Source organism: Garra rufa, chromosome 3, assembly GCF_049309525.1.
Source record: "Garra rufa chromosome 3, GarRuf1.0, whole genome shotgun sequence".
NCBI lineage: Eukaryota > Metazoa > Chordata > Actinopteri > Cypriniformes > Cyprinidae > Garra > Garra rufa.
In genome coordinates, this window is record NC_133363.1 from 52,390,792 (window position 1) to 52,410,886 (window position 20,095).

Sequence of the window (20,095 nt, forward strand, 5' to 3'; positions counted from 1 at the left end):
CGTGAGCTGCTCCGGTCAAGGCAACTCAGGCTCTCCAGGTCAGGCCCCAACTACGCTGCTCCTCCATCGGCCGGTAGGGCTCACCCATTCGAACGCTGTGTGCTCCCGTTGAGTATCGGTTCAAGCCCTCCTGACCGGGCGCCCAAATCTTGTAAATTCATACCAGCAGCCGGTAGGGCTGATACCAAAAACCTCTCCCATCGGAGAACGTAGGCTCTCCAGGCCGGCTAACCAAGCGACTTCTCTCAAACAACAGCCCCTGCCAGATCTCAGCGCTTTGGGGGTTCCTTAGTCCGGCGGCTGTCCTACACTCTAGGGCTGCACTGAAAAGCTACGCAATTTCACGTTCAAAATCGCATTCGATTTTGAACGCGAAATTGCGTAGCTTTTTAGTGATCTACGGCTCAGTGTTTTAAATACCGCGCCATCTGAACGCACGTGATGGAGATTTACTACTAATCACAGACCCGGCTTTACTGATGAGATACGCATGACAATCGCATGCGATTTATCTTGCAGCCCTACTTCACTCCATTGCTTATTTGGGGGTACTCTAGGTTCGGGCCATTCCCGAGCTCGGAGCCCTTACCTGGACAGCATGCCAAACACGCATTACATACTCCAGCTAATTATATGTAAGTGTGAACTCCTGAAATTATGTTTTATTAACAAAGTTCGGGAGGAGCGCGTCAGATACTTAGCCTAATTAACACAAGAACACACTCAAGTTAATCTACGCCATGTATAAATACAGCTGACTTACCTCTCTACCCATTTGACAGTTTATCAGCATCCCTCCACCACCCCATCTCCTCACTCCGAGTTCTTTATATACGGGGGGTACTCTAGGTTCGGGCCATTCCCGAGCTCGGAGCCCTTCCCTGGACAGCACGCCAAACACGCATTACATACTCCAGCAAATTATATGTAAGTGTGAACTCCTGAAATGTATATTATTACAATAACTTTCTTCCCAGGCATGCACAAATGGCTCGATTAGTTCCAAGTTTGATGAAGGTCCGATATGCCCTTGATATGCACTTGTCTATGCCGTTCAAAAGCTTGGGAGTGCCAGGATTATTTTTAATATAACTCCTGAAAGAAGGAAGTCATATACACCTAGGATGCATGGAGGGTGAGTAAATAATACACTACAGTAGTGTTGGTTCCTATCATCAGCCTGCAAAATCGGCAAAACATGATATAATCATTATTGTGCTAATTTATTTAATTATTAACCTGCCTGAAACCAGCTCATCACTCTAGTCAATGCTTGTGTTTACATCAGCCGCTGCACTGCATGTGTTTCGACCCTCTGTACTGCACACGTCAACACCGCGGCTCCAGCACGGCTACCGGAGCAGTTCGCGGACACTTTAGTCAATGCTCGTGTTTTTTTAAATATATTTCCCTTAGGAGTGGACTTGTTAGGAGTAGATTTGTAACTTCGTAGAAGTTTTTTATGCCCAAACATACAAACCACACACTGGCTAAAATTCAAAAAGTGAAAAAGCATAATAGGACCCCTTTTACTAATTCTTACCAATGAACATTATTGTGAAGTGTTACCAATATTTTAAAAGAACTTTTAAGTCTGTAATAATGGCAAAGATAATTTTATTGAACAAATAAGGAAAATGATCATGCAGTTAAATATTCATTGCTGGCTGATGTTGATCAAAATCTCTAGCGTGAGCCATTGTGCATCATTAAAGGAACACTCCACTTTTTTTTGGAAATAGGCTCATTTTACTATTTTGAAATCCATTCAGCCATTCTCCGGGTTCTGGCAATATCACTTTTAGCATAGCTTAGCATAGATCATTGAATCCTATTAGACCAATAGCATCGCGTTCAAAAATGACCAACGAGTTTCAATATTTGTCCCATTTAAAACTTGACTCTTCTGTATTTATATTGTTTACTAAGACCGGCGGAAAATGTAAAGCTGCGAATTTCTAGGCCGATTAGATTAGGAACTACACTTCCATTCCGGCGTAATAGTCAAGAAAGTTTGCTGCCGTAACATGGCCGAAGCAGGTGCAGGTGCAGGTCCAAAAAAAGTGGAGTGTTCCTTTAATGTGAATATCTTTCAAATTATGTTTTCACTTAAGACTATTCAAAAGCAGGAAAGCTGTGACTGTAGCCTTCGTTGACACATTCTCAGTGTATGTGGTGTTGCTTTTGTATCATACCACATATGTCATAACACTAATTTGTTACCACACCTCTCAGAATACTTCTAATGTTACAGACCAGTAAGAAAGAGACAGCCCTGACCATCTCTGGCTCTTCCCCTTCTTGTGTAATATTGCAGAATGTTTTTCCTCTGTAAGTGCCAAATGAAAGTAAAGTTAATTGATAGGTAAAATACAAATCATTCCACAAACAATAGGTCAAACTATGGCAAATCTGTTGACGAGTACTTTAAAAACACAAATTTAGATGCAAAACTAAGTGATTTGCCTTTGAATGTATTGAGGGTGAGTAAATGTCCTACAGTATGTGACTGATTTTCATTTGCTTTGCATCATACAATGTCTATTGTAACATTATTAAAACCATGCAGAGATAATAAGAAATGAAAACCATGAAGAGACAAGGTTAAGTGCTTCAAAAGACTTAAAATGTAAAAGAAAGTGTGACTAAAACTCTGCCCTTGTTTCTAAAATGACCTGAGATGCAAATCAGAAAATGCAAATATATTGTTAACCTTCAAACTAACTGAAAGACAAAATAAATTCAATTTGACAGGTAAAATGTTGCTACATATGCAGAAACAAGATTTGTTTAGTCTGAATATGACATTGGGAAGGTGACAAAACTCTCTAGAAATATAATCAGCACATCTGCACTGGCAAACTGATTTAAACTTACTTTTCTTGACATATTCTTGAGTAGACCTACTGACAGCTTACAGATAGCAGTGTTAACAACAGATTACACGTCACACATGCTGACAAACGAAGGAGCTATTTTACAGTTCTATTTACTAAAAAAGTATGTATTTGAGTCTCATATTTACCAACAATACATGGATTACGATACATTCATTCAAATGCGCTTCAGCAGGAAGGAAAAGCTGCATTCTCGCAATTTGCCAGTAGAGGGCATACAATAACAGGCTGCATACAATACAAACCAATCTCATTCTTTCATAAATATATACTTGCAATATTTTCCCAGTTGTTTAGTCACAGTTAACCTCCTAACATTCTGACATTAACAATATCACAATGTATTTATCTGCGTCTTATGGGGCAGAAATAAAATCTGAGTGAACTACTTTTTTGACAGAATTGACAGTAGAAAAACAAAACTGACAAAAACAAATGTTATAGGTCCTAAAAAAATTCAAATACAGTCAGGGAAATAAAATACAAGAGAAACTAATAACATTAGTCAGTGTTGGGTAAGTTATTCTAAAACGTAATTAATTACTAGTAGCCACTAATTACATCTTCAGTGTAATTAGAGCAAATGTTACATTAAATTACATTACATTAGATGTTGAGGAGGTATGATGTAAATTAAAATTTCAGCTCTGCATGAGAGACTAAAAGAAACAAAACATGTGTGTGAATATGAGCAGGATAACTGAGAAAGAAAAACTAATCATTTGTTTGCATTTGTGTGGAGCCTCAAAAGGACAGAGCGCTCCAAAATGAAAATAAAAATAAAAATCACCCTCATGTTATTTTAAAACTGTATGACTTTCTTCTTATGACTTTAAAAAAGACAAAAATCATTCTTTCCTCTTACAGGCCTTATAAGAAAAACTCATCTTTTGTTCGCATTTGTGTGGAGCCTCAAAAGGACAGTGCAGTCCAAAATGAAAAAAAAAAAAAAAAAATTATATTCACCCTCATGTTATTTTAAAACTGTATGACTTTCTTCTTATGACTTTAAAAAAGACAAAAAACATTCAAATTATCTTTCATGTTTCACATCGATATTTTAAATGCTATGATGGTGAGTAAATTATTCCTTCAAGGGTGTGCAAAAAGCATGGGAAGAAATGTAAATTAAAGAGGCAAATCAGATGTGCAAATAAATTGTAATCTTGTCCCTGAGGAAGAAAACAAATACATTGGATTATATTGTTTTTTTTTTCAGCTTTCGATTCTCCATTTACCCACACCATTGTATAAAAAACTTCTTCAGCTGGTTCAATTTCTGTCAAAACTGTAAACGTTTTTAAAATTCACATTTACAATTCATTTAAAGATTGAAATGTTATTACAATATTTGTAATACCTACTCTGATTTCTCTGGTTTTATTCCAAACTCTAAGACATTGATTAATGACAGGGCACAGGGGCTCTCTTTGCTCTTACAGGCCTTGTATCCAGCCTAAAGTCCTAAAAAACTGGAATATCATAAAAATACCTCCGATATAAAGTGCCACTGAAGTGACAAGACTCTTCTCAAAAAAAGAAATATCTGACTGTAAGTTTCAATATAGGCAAAGCAAGTGTAAGCTTGAAATCCCCCAACTGAAGATGTGAATGTCAAGTATTACATAACCAAATATTACTCTGACAAAAAGACCCACATGAGAAAACTAGCTTTAAACAAGGGAGGAAGAATGAAGGAAGTTTTCTCAACACCTGTAACACATTAGAGTTTTTTTAATGTTCTGAATGTCTGAATAAACAGAATTCCATCTGTATTGTAGAGGGAAAAAATCACCTAAAAATGAAAATTCTGTCATGTACTCTCATCTTCTTTGAAACCCAGGCCTCATGACTTTCTTGCTCAAAAAGGTTGTGGAATATAGTGTATGAGATTTATTAATGATTTAATGTATGATGCTATGATGATTTTGGAAACTTAACAGCTCAGTGTAAACATTCTTATACCTTTTTTATTAACACATGACAGAAACGTGAGAAGGAATTTGGATTGATGAGGGAGAGTAAACAATGATACAATTATTACTTTAAGTCTGCATGTAAAAAAGGCAGTTTTTAAGAAAAGTGTGACCCGTCTACTCATAACAACTATTAAACTGTGGTTGTTTTTTTTCTCAGCATGTAAGTGCCTAAACATGCACTTACATAACAGTTGATAGTTGTGTCTTTGTGTAGATTTGCTTTTAGACATTTATATGAGGATTTTCCACACAAACGAAAGTACATCACAAAATTTGCCAGGCAAATCAGACTTATTAAATATCTAGTCTTCTGCTTTTTTTTGTTTTTTGTTTTTTTTTTAAATAAATGCTGTCACACTGATTGTATTATTGGTTCCTATATGATCATTTTCTCCAAATTTCTAATTTGTTAGTCAATTAAAAGTCTCTGCTAAATATGTAAATAATTATATTATTAGTCATATAATTTAATTGTATTGCAAATGTAAATGTCATGATTGGTGCTAATAAAGCTCATGAAGATGAGTATACCTCTAGACTTAAATAGACTTAAAATTAACAAAGATACTGGAGACAGGAATTAATTACAAGCCAGCATAAACAAGAAACGACAAACACTGAGGGAGAACCTGAGACACATCGAACAGAATTAACTAATAATCGCAATTAGGGCACAGCGAGCAGAACTAAAAACACAATGAAAAAAGAACATTAGACATGTAACACTAAATGTGACCCTGGACCACAAAACCGTGGCATGGGTGTATACTTGTAGCCAAAAATACATTGTATGGGTCAAAATTGATTTTTCTTTTATGACAAAAATCATTAGGATATTAATCGTGTTTCATGAAGATATTTTGTAAATTTCCTACCATGAATATATCAAAACTTTTTTTGCACCCTCAGATTCCAGATTTTCAAATAGTTGTATCTCAGCCAAATATTGTCCTATCCTAACAAACCATACATCAGTGGAAAGCTTATTAATTCTGTTTTATTCAGTTTTCATGATGTATATATCTCAATTTAAAAAAAGAAAAAAAAAAAAGAAAGACCCTTATGATTGTTTTTGTGGTCCAGAGTCACCAATTATTACAGTTTACACGTTTTATTCACACTTGTAAATAAACTATTTAAATCAAATTCAGCTATTTTAATAAAAAAAAACAGCATAAATGCTGAAATGCAAAAAAAAAAAAAATTATAAGTGTCATTCTATTGCAAGAAATTAATAATAATAATAATAATAAAAAAAACTAAAACAAAGGTTTTGTATGAGCCAAGCTTCAAACACAAGTTCCCTCTGCAGTGTGTTGGGAAACCCAAATGTTTTAGATCTGCCCTCTGACGTCAGAGGGGGAGTTCTGTGAACGGAACTTCCTCACACATTTGATTTTACCCTTAATGTCTTGTTTTGTCTCATCACTACGGAAGCTTGGGAGGAATGAGGTAAATATCAGTATCGTTGAATCGGCTATATTGTTGACATCATTCGGAGGTCATTCATGTCGATCGTTATCGCGCAGCATCACCCAAAACATTATGTCCTAAAAATGCACATGTGGCTTTTTCTGCTGTTTCATGTAGTCGCTGTCGCTTTCCCAGGTTTTCCGTTACTACAATGCAAGTGTAGCTTTGTAAAACATGGAAAAAGAAAGTAAAACAACATGCCACACTCTGAAAGTTTTTGGGAGTGTTGACCCAAAACTGAGCTCAGTTTAATGGAACTCTCTGCGTTCTTAACCGCAACGTTGAAAACGGTTAATGTTCAGGTGGAATGAAAGCACGCGTCCTGTTGAAGGACACAGAGCGAACGGTAACGTTAAAGTTAGTTTTAGGTTCTGTTAGACTGTCGGGAGATCATAAGTGATAAAAGCTAGTGAGTATGGTTTTGGTCAATATTTTTCGTTTTTGTTTCTAGAGTAAACGGTAGTTTTTTGGGGATTTGAGTGGAGCGGAGGAGGTAGGCTATAAGAGATCCACACCCCATTTTTAGAGTTTTTCCTACTTTTCCACATTTAAGGAAGTTAAAACAAACAGTTGGGCTAGTTAAGCTTCTGTTTATGTGAAATACATATAAACATTTCAACATTGTTTTCAAGCGAGATTTCACAATTCAGAATAGTTAATTTACGATCGTCTGAGGTAGCCATAGTAACTCGTTTCAACGGTCATCACCAGTATTGTAAATCCTCGGAAAGTTTTGAAAGTGGGCATAACACACACAGTTTCTCCCAATCTCATGTTAATCTTAAGTACCTATAGATCAGTACTGCATCCTTCATATCTCCAAAAAGTCTTTAGTTTGATCATATTTACAAAAGAAAGATACAACTTTACGATTCTCTCCGAAAACAGCCGACCTCCGTGGGCGGAGCTAAAGATTGACAGCGCCGATTGCCAACAAAATACAGACCTTTGTTGCGGTTTCACTTACCAGCTGCAGTTCCGAATCGGATGGACCGCTCCATCTTTCAGTATCAAACGATGTGCAAATTCAGCGGTGAACTGGGCCTTGTTTATAAAACGTTCGTCAACAAACACACTTGCAAAACTCAGTTTCTATTCCGGTAAAACAAACAGTGAATACTGTTCACGTAAAGCTGGGTTCTTCGGGAAGCTGAGCACAGTTATCTTTGCCTTACAACCAAAACAACACTTATTTAGCGACATTCTTCCCGAGTGAGTCCCGTACAGCAGTGCAGTCGAATAACGCTTTTTGATGAGCACACTCTTGCTTCTGCTCTGATCAACGTGTGCGCGGGCGCGCTCTTCCGGGAGAAATGCCCATACAAGGAGCTCCATCCGTCGTACAGCTCCGACCGGAATCTAACAATGAAATTACTTTTTCTACCTATTAGATTGTGTTTTTTAACGTCTACACCTACCCCAGCCCTAAACTTAGCCCTTACTATAATAAAAAAAAACAGTATTATTGTTGTACAGTGTGATAAAATATAACGTTAGATTGATGTGCGCATGCCCAGTAGCGAGATCTGTCTCACTTCTAGTCTAAACCAAAAATCTTTCCGAAACTTGTAAGAAACACGGAAGTGTGTATTTGGCACAGAAATACTTAAATGTTCAAATCGTTATTTGAAACCTTGGCCATGTTTAGAATGAGAATCCAAATCTTCAACAGTGTAAAAAACTTTATGCTTTAATGCAGCGTGTATGGGAAGGACGGTAAATTTGACATGGTTCTCTCTTGTGACTGCCGTTATCAGTCTCTCCCATTTTTTTGAAAACACTATTGTGGAGTTTTTCTTTTGCTATCTGAGCAAATGGGAATGCAAAAAATATATTTGTGGTACTCAGTGTTGGGGGTAAGGCGAGTTACGTAATCAGATAACTTTTTTCACGTAACTAGTAAAGTAATGCATTACTTTTTAATTTTCAAGAAAATATCTGAGTTACTTTTTCAAAAAAATATCGCCACTTTCCCTCCATTTAACTTATTCACGATTTCTTTTAATATGGGGAGAGAAGAGCTTTCAATCAATAAATGGAGGGAAAGTGTAACATTGTTACTTTAGTTATAAAATAAATGTGAACATGCATTTATTCGTCTCACTCACAAAAAACATTCAATATTTCTTAAATTGAATAAAAACAGTGAAATACAACTCAGAATATGACGGCTTTTACATTTGACAAAAACAAAACTTTTTATATTAAAAACAAACAAGCCCTGCCCAGATTTAAAAAGTAACGCAAAAGTAACTTTTACCCAACACTGGTGGTATTTAATGCTAAATTATACCCAACCTAGACGATTTTATGCTACTGAGAAACACAGAAATGGGAAAAAGGTCTATGTTACTTTTTTATAAAGTAAAGTTTGAGAGAAAAAGAAGAACAAGTAGAGAAATCAAATAAATAATGAATAATTTACTGCCATTGTGTGAATAATTTGTAATCATGTAATCCATAAAGTAAGTAACTGTAAAAAGTAATATATTCTAATTACAAGTACTGTACATTTTTGGAATCTGGTTACATCATCCAGATCACACGTTGCATGTAATCAGTACCTATTTGCAAAAGGGCTATCCACCTTTTTCTTCTCGTAATTTTATGGGTCTGGCTTTCAGTCTCTTCTATGTACAGCTATGTTTAGCTGTACAAAAGAGCAAATTGGTATGTCTTACCTTATTATTTTAATATATTATCTTAATTATGAACACACTGGTTCGTAGTGCGAACAGATTTACCGTTTACTATATTGTTATTCTTCTTGATATTTTCCTATAGCAGATAATGAACCGGAAGTCTCCCCTGTAAACTTACTAAGAAAAAGGTGGATATTTATGATTTCTTTTCATATGCTGCATAACTACTTGCAAATATGATCTTTTGCAGGTTTAGCCTCAGTCTCACATATCTCTTTTCATACAACCTGCTTCAGTTCTGTGGACACACATGGATTTTCGCAAACATGACAGCCAGATTTCTCTCTTTTGGGGAAGGTAAGCAACAGTTTGCTTCTGAAGTGTCTGCTTATGTAAATAATCTGGGATGTTAAACTCACAGTTTATTTACTTCTCTACCATTACCCAAGATGTTGTAGAGAAATACTCAAGTGGCTGTTAAGAGTTGTGTAACCACCAAAGCAGAGCACTCTTATGAAAGAGCTCTTGACTTCCACACATATTATTTTAATGGATATAATCAAGTAATTTTCCTACTTGGAGTTAGACTTTTCTTAAAGATTGCTGTTTTATTGCACTAATTAATCAACTAATTTCTGATAACTTGTGTTCTGTTTTTAGATGCCCAGGCTGGCACCTTCTATTTTGTGGGCGTTATGATGGGTGCATGTCAGCTTCTGTCTTTGTTAGAACTGTTTCATATTGCAGATGGTTTTGAAGAGTGCAGACTTTTCCCTCGGTTTATGCAGGTAAAATATAAAGACCATATTTACAGCACGAATGTACAAACCTTGAATCTATCTACTGCATCTAAGAAATGTACAAAGGAGCTTGAATATTTTTCTCTCTCTCTCACTTGGTTTTAAAAATCTAGTTCCTGTTTTTTGTGCTGTTACAAAATATTTCCTCAACTCTGGCCGCAAATTATTTTTATTATTACTCAGACGGAAGTGCGTGTGCTTTGGTGCATGGTAGTACATTTTTTAAAAAAGAGCTTTAGGGCTCTACAGTTTTTAAGCTACTTGAGTTGTATTCACCTTTATTGTTCATTAATGCACTTTTCCATTTACAGATCATGGAGAGAAATGTCCTTCTGTTTCTTCTTGTCAGTCTGGAGGAGTTTCAGAGTAAACCGATTGTGTGTGTGCAGTTTTATCTGTGGAATATACTGGGCTTGCTAAGGTTTGAGTCTTTTATGTTTGCATGCAGGCCTCTATGAGTAATTCTCAAGGTCATCTTCACTTTATATTAACATATATAAAAACCTACCAATTTACTGTGGCATCAATAAAGGACTTTTAAGAGTGTCTTGAAGACCTGATGTAGGTTTTTGAGCAGAGGCAGAGCATTCTGTCTAATATTTTGGTCTATGATATTTTGATTTGTTTTTTTTCTTCCAGGTATCCGCATAGGTTATTCTGCCTTATAGGCACACCGCATTTTAAAATGCTATGGCTGCAACAAACACTATCAATCCCAGTGTATTTGCTGTCTGCTGTCACAGAAGGTACAATATGATTATGATTAAATTTATTATGATTTAATATTTCCTAAAGTTGTTGTAGGATCAGTTAGCTTTGATAATTTAGAATATAACAGTCAAATATGTACAGTAAGGTTTTTAATGTTTTTTAAAGAAGTCTCTTCTGCTCACCAAACCTACATTTATTTTAATCCAAAGTACAGCAAAACCAGCACAATTTTAAAATATTTGTAATATTTAAAATTTCTCTGTTTTCTATTTGAATATATTTTAAGATGTAATTTATTCCTGTGATCAGAGCTAAATTTTTTGCCTCATTACTCCAGTCTTCAGTGTCATTCTAATATACTGTAATATTATACACATAGATATATGTAGGGTAAAATAATAAAAATAACAATACCTCTTATGAAGTTCAGATATTCTCATAGAACAAAAAAGAAATGCTCTCATTTGTACAACAATAGATAAAAATGAAGTTTTAAACCTTTCTTAACTTTTTCAACACCTGAAAAGGTTGAGAATATCCTTTGGATTTTGTCCAGCTTTAGACAAATAGTGTATAATTTTGAAAGGGATTATTAAAGAAAAAAATCTATTCTAAATTTCATAACGTGAAACTATGTGCTAAGACTAGTTTATTTATGTTTTGTGAAATATGAAATTTGGCTGAATTCATAGGAGATTTTACTATATATATACAATAGTATGCATGTAAATCATGATATATTTCTAAATACTTTTTCAAATAAACTAATGTATGTTTCACTGGTTTTAACTTTGCTCTACTCTTTAATCTGAAAACTTTGTTTTGACATGGTAAATCTAAAATTGCTGCACAGACTGTTATCACAGCCTTGTCTGGGCCTGCACAAATTGTCTTAAGAATTTCATTTTAATTTAAAAGATCTGAGCCAGCCGGAAGTGAGTTAGCACACTTGTCTTATGGAGAATATGCCGATGTCAAATAGCTTCAGAGGTTAGTCAGGAAATGTGTTGAGAAAGACCGATCATGCTGCAGCATGCTCAACTGTGATAAAGAGTCACAGCTTATTTCATTCAACATTACAGAAAACTAAAAAAAAAACTAAATCGAGCCTCAATAGGGCAAAATATTTTGGTCAGCTTTCTGTCACTAACCACATTCTCTTTTTGTCCTCTTTCTATTATTTTAGGAATAAGCATTTCACACATGTTGCCATACTTGTCTGAGTCTGAAGGAATGGATTCAGACCAGCTAAAAGTACCTGCATCAAAGTACATTAATTCTCCATACATTCTTATGGGCTGGTTACTTCTTCTTGTGTTAGGTAAACTAATGTGATATGCCTTAAAAACCGTACAAACATCTGAATTTCAGTGTATTTCAAACAAATGATCAGACTAAGTGACATTTTGTTTTGCAATATCAAGATTTTTCCAGTTACTTTTAACAAATTGGAAATGTCCACTAATCTTTTACTAGAAAATGTCAAAATACTAAGATAACAAAATATGGTGGTATTTTTTAAATCAAATTTAATTCCATTTATACATTCTAGTGTGGCTGAAGTATCTAAATACTGTTTTTTCATCCATAAAGTCATGTACATTTTCATGAAGCATGAGTATTTCAGCTGATTGTCTTCATTTCTGTTTTGAAGGATCCAGTTTAACATTAATACTCTTGCTGAAAGAAAGAAAGGAGAATCTGGAAAGCTGGGATAAGAAACTGAAGAAAGACTAACCCAGAGAAATGATCAGCACAGGTTCTCCCATTCACCAAAGCCAAATATTTTAATCTTAGGAGTATTATGTTGAAGGTGGAGTGGCCTGTCAAAATACAATTCTGTTTGTTTGTTTAATGTTACAGTTGTGAGTATTTAATCATGTTATTGGTTACAGCACAAATAAATGTTAACAAAAAAAATACAAGCTTTACATTTCTGTTTTTTTAAACCATCACCTTCGCACAACATACACATGCCATATTTTGATTACTAATATTCCTGTAGGTATGCATTTGAATAAGTTATAGTTTATATGTTTATAGATATAAAACACACAAATGAACTGTGTTTAAAAAAACGCTGCCAGCCTAAAAGCATCTTCTATCTTAAAGTGAACTACAGAAATTGGATGCATTATTGATAGGCTACCATACTCAGCATTAACTTTATCAGCATGAACAGTGTTTCTGGACTTTAGACTACAAGAAACCATGGCCAAATAGAATAATATCTCTATTTTAATTTATATTTAAAATAGTTTTTGCTCACAGATTATTACTAAAACTATCACACAATATCTGATACAAGAGTGTTGCTAAAAAGGATGCTTTACGCATTACACAGGTGAAAATGTTGGCAGGGGTGCACATATGTTATTAAATATAACTATAAAGTATAAGATAATTAATAGAAATAATAGTCTTACTACACTTTATTTGGTTGATTTTTTAAATAAAATAAATAAAATGAAAAGTGAGTATTACATAACAATAAAATTATTTTAAAGTACACTTTTAATATTAATGTTAATATTTACATTTTCTTTTTCAACCCCCCCCCCCAATATATATATATATATATATATATATTTGGCAGGTTTCTGGTAATTAAATGCATGTGCTGTCTGTTTTACCAGTCACAGTTTTGCATTTTGCTCTAAAACCAGCAGCGCATAGCCTAGATTTATGCCTTCAGTTCAAATGGAAATCTTATACAGTATTACAGTTTGTCGATCGATGATCGTGTATTAACAGCTGTCAACCATGTCGGCACGAAAATGAGAGACTTATTTACTTATTTACCCAGCACATTTTTTTTTTCTCTTTTGGTAGCGTGTGTCACCACTTATATGCACACCTGCATATTGGCATGCATTTTACATGAATGTCACAAGCTACAGTACTTTCTGTCTGTCTGAAGCTGGCTATAGATTGAGAAAAACATTGTCACTGAGTTTTATTTCATCATGATGCTCAGCCATTAAAAGCAAAGCAAAGAAAGTAAAAGTTTCTGGAAAAGACACCTAAAGAAACTCCCCGTTTTACGATTAAATGTTTCAATCTTCCCATTTCTTCTTGACACAGAGAAAGTTGAGTCTTTGCTCACAGTCTGTGGGTTTACAAACCTTCTGTGTTCTGTCATAAGCCCCACAGCGCTGGTTCAGGTCAGGACACTGGGGCTCTCCATCCGAAGACCAGACATTGTAATCAAAACTGGCTCCGTTTACCCAAAACCAACCACCAGCTAGAAAGCGTAGACCGGTCCACACTTCATCAGTATCAGCTGCTGTGCTATTAATCATCACTTCTTCCATAATGTCTTCTGAGTTAATTATGGCCAGGTCAATGTAGTTTTTTCTGCAGTATTCCAAGGCCTCTTCCCATGTGCTTCTCTGATGCACCACAATCAGCTCATAGACCTTCATACAATAAAACTGTAAATTTTCAGAGCAGAATTTGTCATACAGAGTCAATTTGTTTTTATTCAGAGCAGCACATTGTTGAATATAATTATCAGGTTCTCCTGGCTCCCAAAATGTAATCGATGCTTTCCCGCCTTCGGACCAAATCCATTTGGTAAGGTCTGCGCTGTCTCTCTGAACTCCAATCCAAAACATTTGCCCTGTAATTAAAGAATTGTAAGATAAAGCCTGTAAATCTTTCTTTCTGACAGTGGACAGGTCATCATAGTACTGTCTGCAGTACTGCTGTGCATCGTCCCACGACAAAGTCTTGTTCACGAAATAGTGATATCTGTAGACGCTGACATTCTGCCCAAAGAGGCTCAAAAAAAGCAGCAGAGTGACTGAAGCCTTCATGTCCATCTGGATGATCTTCAGTGCAGCAGCAGAATTCTGACAGAATGTGGTATTCTTCAGTTATTTTAGGATATTGTTGACTTGTTACCACACCTTTTCACAAATTTCTGGCACAAACAGACCAATGAAAACCTGGACCACTCCGACATTGAGAGTCACCTTGACGTGTTCGGTTCTTCAGTCATTACATAAACAAATGTATTTTCTTTAAATGCCAACTTAAGGCAAATCAGATGCTCAAAGACACAACATACATGGAAACATTTAAAGCAGTTAAGTTATATGACATTGGGAATGTTTGGAAGAAGCAAAAAATATTAATTTTTACTTCTAAAATCCAGATATCATCACCTATTCAATTCTTCACTACAAGATACATGTGTGAGTTTAAACTCACAATTCTTACATTTTTTTTTGTTGCAAATTGCAAGTTATGATGTCCATTTCTGAGGACAAAAAGACTGTTTATAGAATTGCGAGTTTCTCACAATTCTGTCTTAATAACACGCAATTGCGAGTTTATATCACACAATTCGGACTTCATTTCTCAGAATTGCTAGTTTATATCTCGCAGTTCTGCTTTTGTAACTCACAATTGCCAGTTTATCTAACAATTCTCACTTTTTTTCTTGCAATTGTGAGTTTGTATCATGCAATTCTGACTTTATAACGCACAATTGTGAGTTTGTATCTCACAATTCTGAATAAAAAGGCAGAATTCCGAGTTTGTATCACACAATTGTGAGAAAAGAAGTTAGAATTGTGAGAAGCCGCAATAACTTTTTTTTTTAATTCAGTGGCGGGAAAAGGCTTAATAAAGAGGCAGAGGCTCTGTAAGGTTCAAAAATAAAATAATTGTAATAATAGTAATAAATCTAACAGAAAACCCCAATATAATCAGCTAGAGACTACCAGACAAATGGAGTAAATTTGCTTCAGCGTATTATAGGCATGGTTGCCTTTCTCCGACAAATTTGATGATTCACCCTATGTACAAAGTGTGAAAACTTTCAGATTAGCTGCAAGGATATGTGAGGTGTGAACTTGCACTTCAAGTCTCGCACAGGGCTAAACAGAGTTTGGATTTTTACTGGGCAACTTTTTTATATGTGCCAGAAATCCTCCCTGCAAAGTCATGCTTCTTCCAAAACACATGAACGTGCACAGGCAGACTAGAGGCTAAGCAGCAACACGAAGAGAGATGTTGCTAACATAAAATAAATCATACTTTTTTGATGTTCCTGCTCTGAAGAACAGAGTTTGCTGACTTTAACATTGCGCTTACATTGTAAATCTAAAACTGTTGCACAAAACCTTGCCACAGCCTTGTCTGGGCCTGCACAAACTGTCTTAAGAACTTAATTTAATATTGAAAGCTGATCTGAGCCAGCTGGAAGTGAGTTAGCACACTTGTCTTATGGAAAATGTAAGGGAAAATGTACATCCAGCCAGTTGCTATTGCAGAATAAAGTATACAATCCCATCTTATACCATATCACATCTTATATTTTAACGCAAAGCTTTGCAGAAAGCAGTTGCTAGCAAGTGGCAAGTTCAAACCACATAATTAATAACGGTGATTGAAGACATTGATCCGCGATACCAGAATGACATAATTAAATAATTGTACACAGAATATTGATTTGAGTTGAAATATTTTATTAGCCAACCAAACACAAAGTTTGTTAGTAAGCGAATAGCGCCAACTGCAGTTACCCAGATGAGCTTGTGTGTTATTAGTTTTTACTAATTATCAATTTAAAAATATCACGCTGGAGAATGTTCAAGTGAAAAAGAGTCATTAGGGCAAAATATTTTGGCCAACTTTCAATCACTAAGCACATTTTCTTTTAGTCCTCTTTCTATTATTTTAGAACTAAGCATTTCACATATGTTGCCATACTTGTCCAGTCTGAAGGAATAGATTCAGTCCAGCTAAAAGTACCTGCATCAAAATACATTTATTTCCCAGTTACTTTTAACTAAAAGTAACCACAGATGTAGTTTATCACATTAACTATGAACACGTTCCCCTCTAATCTTTAATGTAAAAATACTAAAATAACAAAATATGGTGGTATTTTTTATCTAATGCAATGACATTCAATTATCAACATACTTTTATGACCACAGTTTTTTTGTTTGTTTTACATTTGCCCACTATCTAACAACTACATGCATAAAGTCATGTACATTTTCATTAGGCATGAGTGTTTCAGCTGAGTGTCTTCATCTCTCTGTTTTGAAGAATCTAGTTTTAACACTAATACTCTTGATGAAGGAAAGGAAGGAGAATCTGGAGAGCTGGGATAAGAAACTGAAGAAAGATTAACCCAGAGAAATTATCAGTACAGTTCTTCCCATTCACCAAAGCCAAATATCTTAATCTTAGGAGTATTATGTTTAAGGCAGTGCCTTGCTGAACTGTGGAAACACAACCATGTTTGTTCATTTAATGGTACAATTGTAAATATTTAAACATGATATTGGTTACAGCACAAATACATTTTAACTAAAAAAGGCACATGCTTTAACTGAAACACAAGCTACACATTTCTGCTTTTTTAAACCATCAAGATCATTTTCAAGAACTACTTCTGATCAAATGTCAATTTCTAAGTACCACCTATGCTCTTAAAAATAAAGGTGCTTCACAATGCCATAGAAGAACCTTTTTTAGTCTAAATGGTTCCACAAAGAACTTTTAACATCTGAAGAACCTTTCTGTTTCACAAAAGGTTCTTTGCGGCAAAAGAAGGTTCTTCAGATTATAAAAAGGTAAAAAACAAAACAAAAAAAAAAACCGGATGGTTCTTTAAAGAACCTTTGACTGAATGGTTCTTTGTAGAACCAAAAAATGGTTCTTCTATGGCACTGCTGTGAAGAACCTTTTAAAGCACCTTTATTTTTAAGAATGTAGTCACAACAACCTTTCTTTTTTATTGTGTTTAAGCACAGGATGCACAACATACACATGCTATATTTCGATTAATAATATGTAGGTACAGTATGCATTTGAACTGTTTTTACAAAATGTAGCGAGCCTTAAAACATCTGTCTATCTTGAAGTGCACTGCAGAGATTGGATACATTATTGATTTGCTAGCATACTCAGCATTCAGTTGATTAACATTAACAGTGTTTTTTCACTCTGTTACTCCAAGAAAGCAATTATATGGTGTCAGAACTTCTAGATGCTTACCAATACTTCCACCAATTAAATGATTCCAAAAGAACATAAATCAGATATAACATAGTATAAAAGTACATACTAAAAAGTATTGAAAATTGACAAATAAAAAAAATGTTACAAGAGTGTTGCTAAAAGGGATGTATTACGCATTACACAGGTGAAAATGTTGGCAGGGGCGCACATACTTTTTTTTGGGTCTGATTCTCATAAGAGCACCTGGAGATTTGGTTCGGTACTCACTGCACATAGTGTGACCCGAATGAAGTGCATCACTGAATGAAATGTCACAGTTCCAGCACTGCGTAGCCTAGATTTATCCTTCCAGTTCAAATGGAAATCTTACACAGTATTACAGTCAGTCGATGTAAAACGGTGATTGTGCATTAACAGCTGTCAACCATGTCGGCACGCAAATGACCGACTTATTTACCCAGTGCATTTTTTATTTTGATTGCACATACCTGCGCACCACTTATGTGCACACCTGCATATCGGCATGCATTTTACATAAATGTCACAAGCTACAGTACCTTCTATCTGGCAAACGCTGGCTATAGATTTAGAAAAAAACATAATGTCACAGAGTTTGATTTTCAGCCATTGCCAAAAGCAATGCAAATAAAGTAAAAGTTTCTGAAAAGGACACTTCTGGAAACTCCCCATAGTGTTGCATCTGCTGACCTTCTGAAGATGAATCGATTCACTCTTTTTATTTCTCCTTGACACAGAGAAAGTTGAGTCTCCGCTCACAGTCTGTGGGTTTACAAACCTTCTGTGTTCTGTCATAAACCCCACAGCGCTGGTTCATGGCTGGGCACTGGGGCTCACCATCCGAAGACCAGACATTGTAATCAAAGGCGACTCCGTTTACCCAAAACCAACCTCCAGCTAGAAAGCGTAGACCGGTCCACATTTCATCTGTATCAGCTGCTGCGCTATTAATCATCACTTCTTCCATAATGTCTTCTGAGTTTATTATGGCCAGGTCAGTGTAGTTTTTTCTGCAGTATTCCAAGGCCTCTTCCCATGTGCTTCTCTGATGCACCACAATCAGCTCATAGACCTTCATACAATAAAATCGTAGATTGCTCGAGCATGCTCCATCATACAGTGTCATTGAGTTTTTATTGACAGCCCCACATTTGTCATTAACATCATTAGGTTGTCCTGGCTCCCAAAATGTAATTGTTGCTTCTCTGCCTTCGGACCACATCCATTTGTTGTTGTCTATACTGTCTCTCTGAACTCCAATCCAAAAAAAATTCTCTCTTATTTGAGAATTGTAAGATAAAGCCTGTAAATCTTTCTCTCTGACAGTGGACAGGTCATCATAGTGCTGTCTGCAGTGCTGCTGCGCCTCTTGCCACGACGAAGTCTGATCCACAAAAAAGTGATGTCTGTAGATGCTGACATTCAGCCCAAAGAGTCTCAAAAAAAAGCAGCACAGGGACTGAAGTCTTCATGTCCATCTGGATGATCTTCAGTGCAACAGCAGAATTCTGACAGAATGTGGTATTTTCCATTTATTTTAGGATATTGTTGACTTGTTACCACACCTTTTCACAAATTTCTAGCATGAACAGACAAATGAAAACCAGGACCACTCTGACATTGAGAGCGACCTTGACGTGTTCAGCCCTTCAGTCATTACATTAGCAAATTTCTTTAACTAAAATGCCTAGTTGAGGCAAATCAGGTGACTCAAAGAATGGTAAAACGACATTGGGAATGTCACGAAGAAGCAAAAAATACATTACATTTTGTTTGACTTCACATTATTACAGTTTTAAAGCAAATAATTAAAATATGTGGAAAGTATTTACTTTGTATTAAGTAAATAAACATATCATTTTTTCCCTGCTTACAATTAGAGCATTATTACAGTACTTTTCACACAAAATTCTGTTGAAAGCAGTTTACAGATAATATATCTTACAGCCCACAGTGAATAAGATAAATTCGCTCAGTAAGGGTTCAAAAATATAATAATTAAAATAATAGCAAAAAATCTTACACAAACACCCCAATATAATCAGCTATTAGTTTAGAGATAACCAATGCTGACTAATGCAGTAAATTTGCCTTTCTCTGACAAATTAAGTGATTCACCTTGTGTACAAAGTGAGAAAACGTTCAGATTAGCTGCAAGGATATGTGAGGTGTAAACTTTTCTAAATCAGATAAACAAATTAAGTCTCACTCAGGGCTGAACTGACTAGTGGATTGGTTTTTACTGGGCATATGTGCCATAAATGAAATAGTTTTTTTTTTTATTTTTAATAACAGCTGTAAATCGATAAACACAGCGCTGACACTTCCAAAAGTTTTTCTCACAATTTGCAAAAATCCTTACTTGATCTGTCCTAAAATTCCTGACCATATAACTCCAAGACTTTGCAGTTAAGAGTAGGCTGACGATTTTAGAAAGGCTGCCTTTTAAAGTATAAAATCCTATCCTCCTGGCAAAGTCACGCCTCTTTTAAAACACATAAATGTGCATAGTCAGACCAGAAGCTAAGCAGTGACACTATGAGAGACACCGTTGGTGGAGGACTGAATGCAACACGGTCAGATTACCTCAT

General features: G+C 35.5%; 3 protein-coding genes across 3 annotated transcripts; 1 reads left to right on the forward strand and 2 right to left on the reverse strand.

The window, feature by feature from the left end:
- The first annotated feature begins 6,235 nt into the window (after nt 1-6,235).
- On the forward strand, nt 6,236-12,421 carry hacd4 (3-hydroxyacyl-CoA dehydratase 4). The gene is made up of 7 exons (XM_073837498.1): nt 6,236-6,328; nt 9,242-9,348; nt 9,652-9,779; nt 10,103-10,212; nt 10,431-10,537; nt 11,689-11,823; nt 12,157-12,421. The coding sequence occupies exons 1-7, from the start codon at nt 6,324-6,326 to the stop codon at nt 12,237-12,239; spliced, it is 675 nt and encodes a 224-aa protein (XP_073693599.1). The 5' UTR covers nt 6,236-6,323; the 3' UTR covers nt 12,240-12,421.
- Nucleotides 12,422-13,558: 1,137 nt separating this feature from the next.
- Nucleotides 13,559-14,320, reverse strand: LOC141331769 (putative C-type lectin domain family 20 member A). Its single transcript, XM_073836796.1, has one exon. The coding sequence runs from the start codon at nt 14,318-14,320 to the stop codon at nt 13,559-13,561; it is 762 nt and encodes a 253-aa protein (XP_073692897.1).
- A 3,902-nt stretch (nt 14,321-18,222) lies between these two features.
- On the reverse strand, nt 18,223-20,095 carry LOC141331616 (putative C-type lectin domain family 20 member A). The gene is made up of 2 exons (XM_073836664.1): nt 20,091-20,095; nt 18,223-18,940 (listed from the first exon to the last, which is right to left on the reverse strand). The coding sequence occupies exons 1-2, from the start codon at nt 20,093-20,095 to the stop codon at nt 18,223-18,225; spliced, it is 723 nt and encodes a 240-aa protein (XP_073692765.1).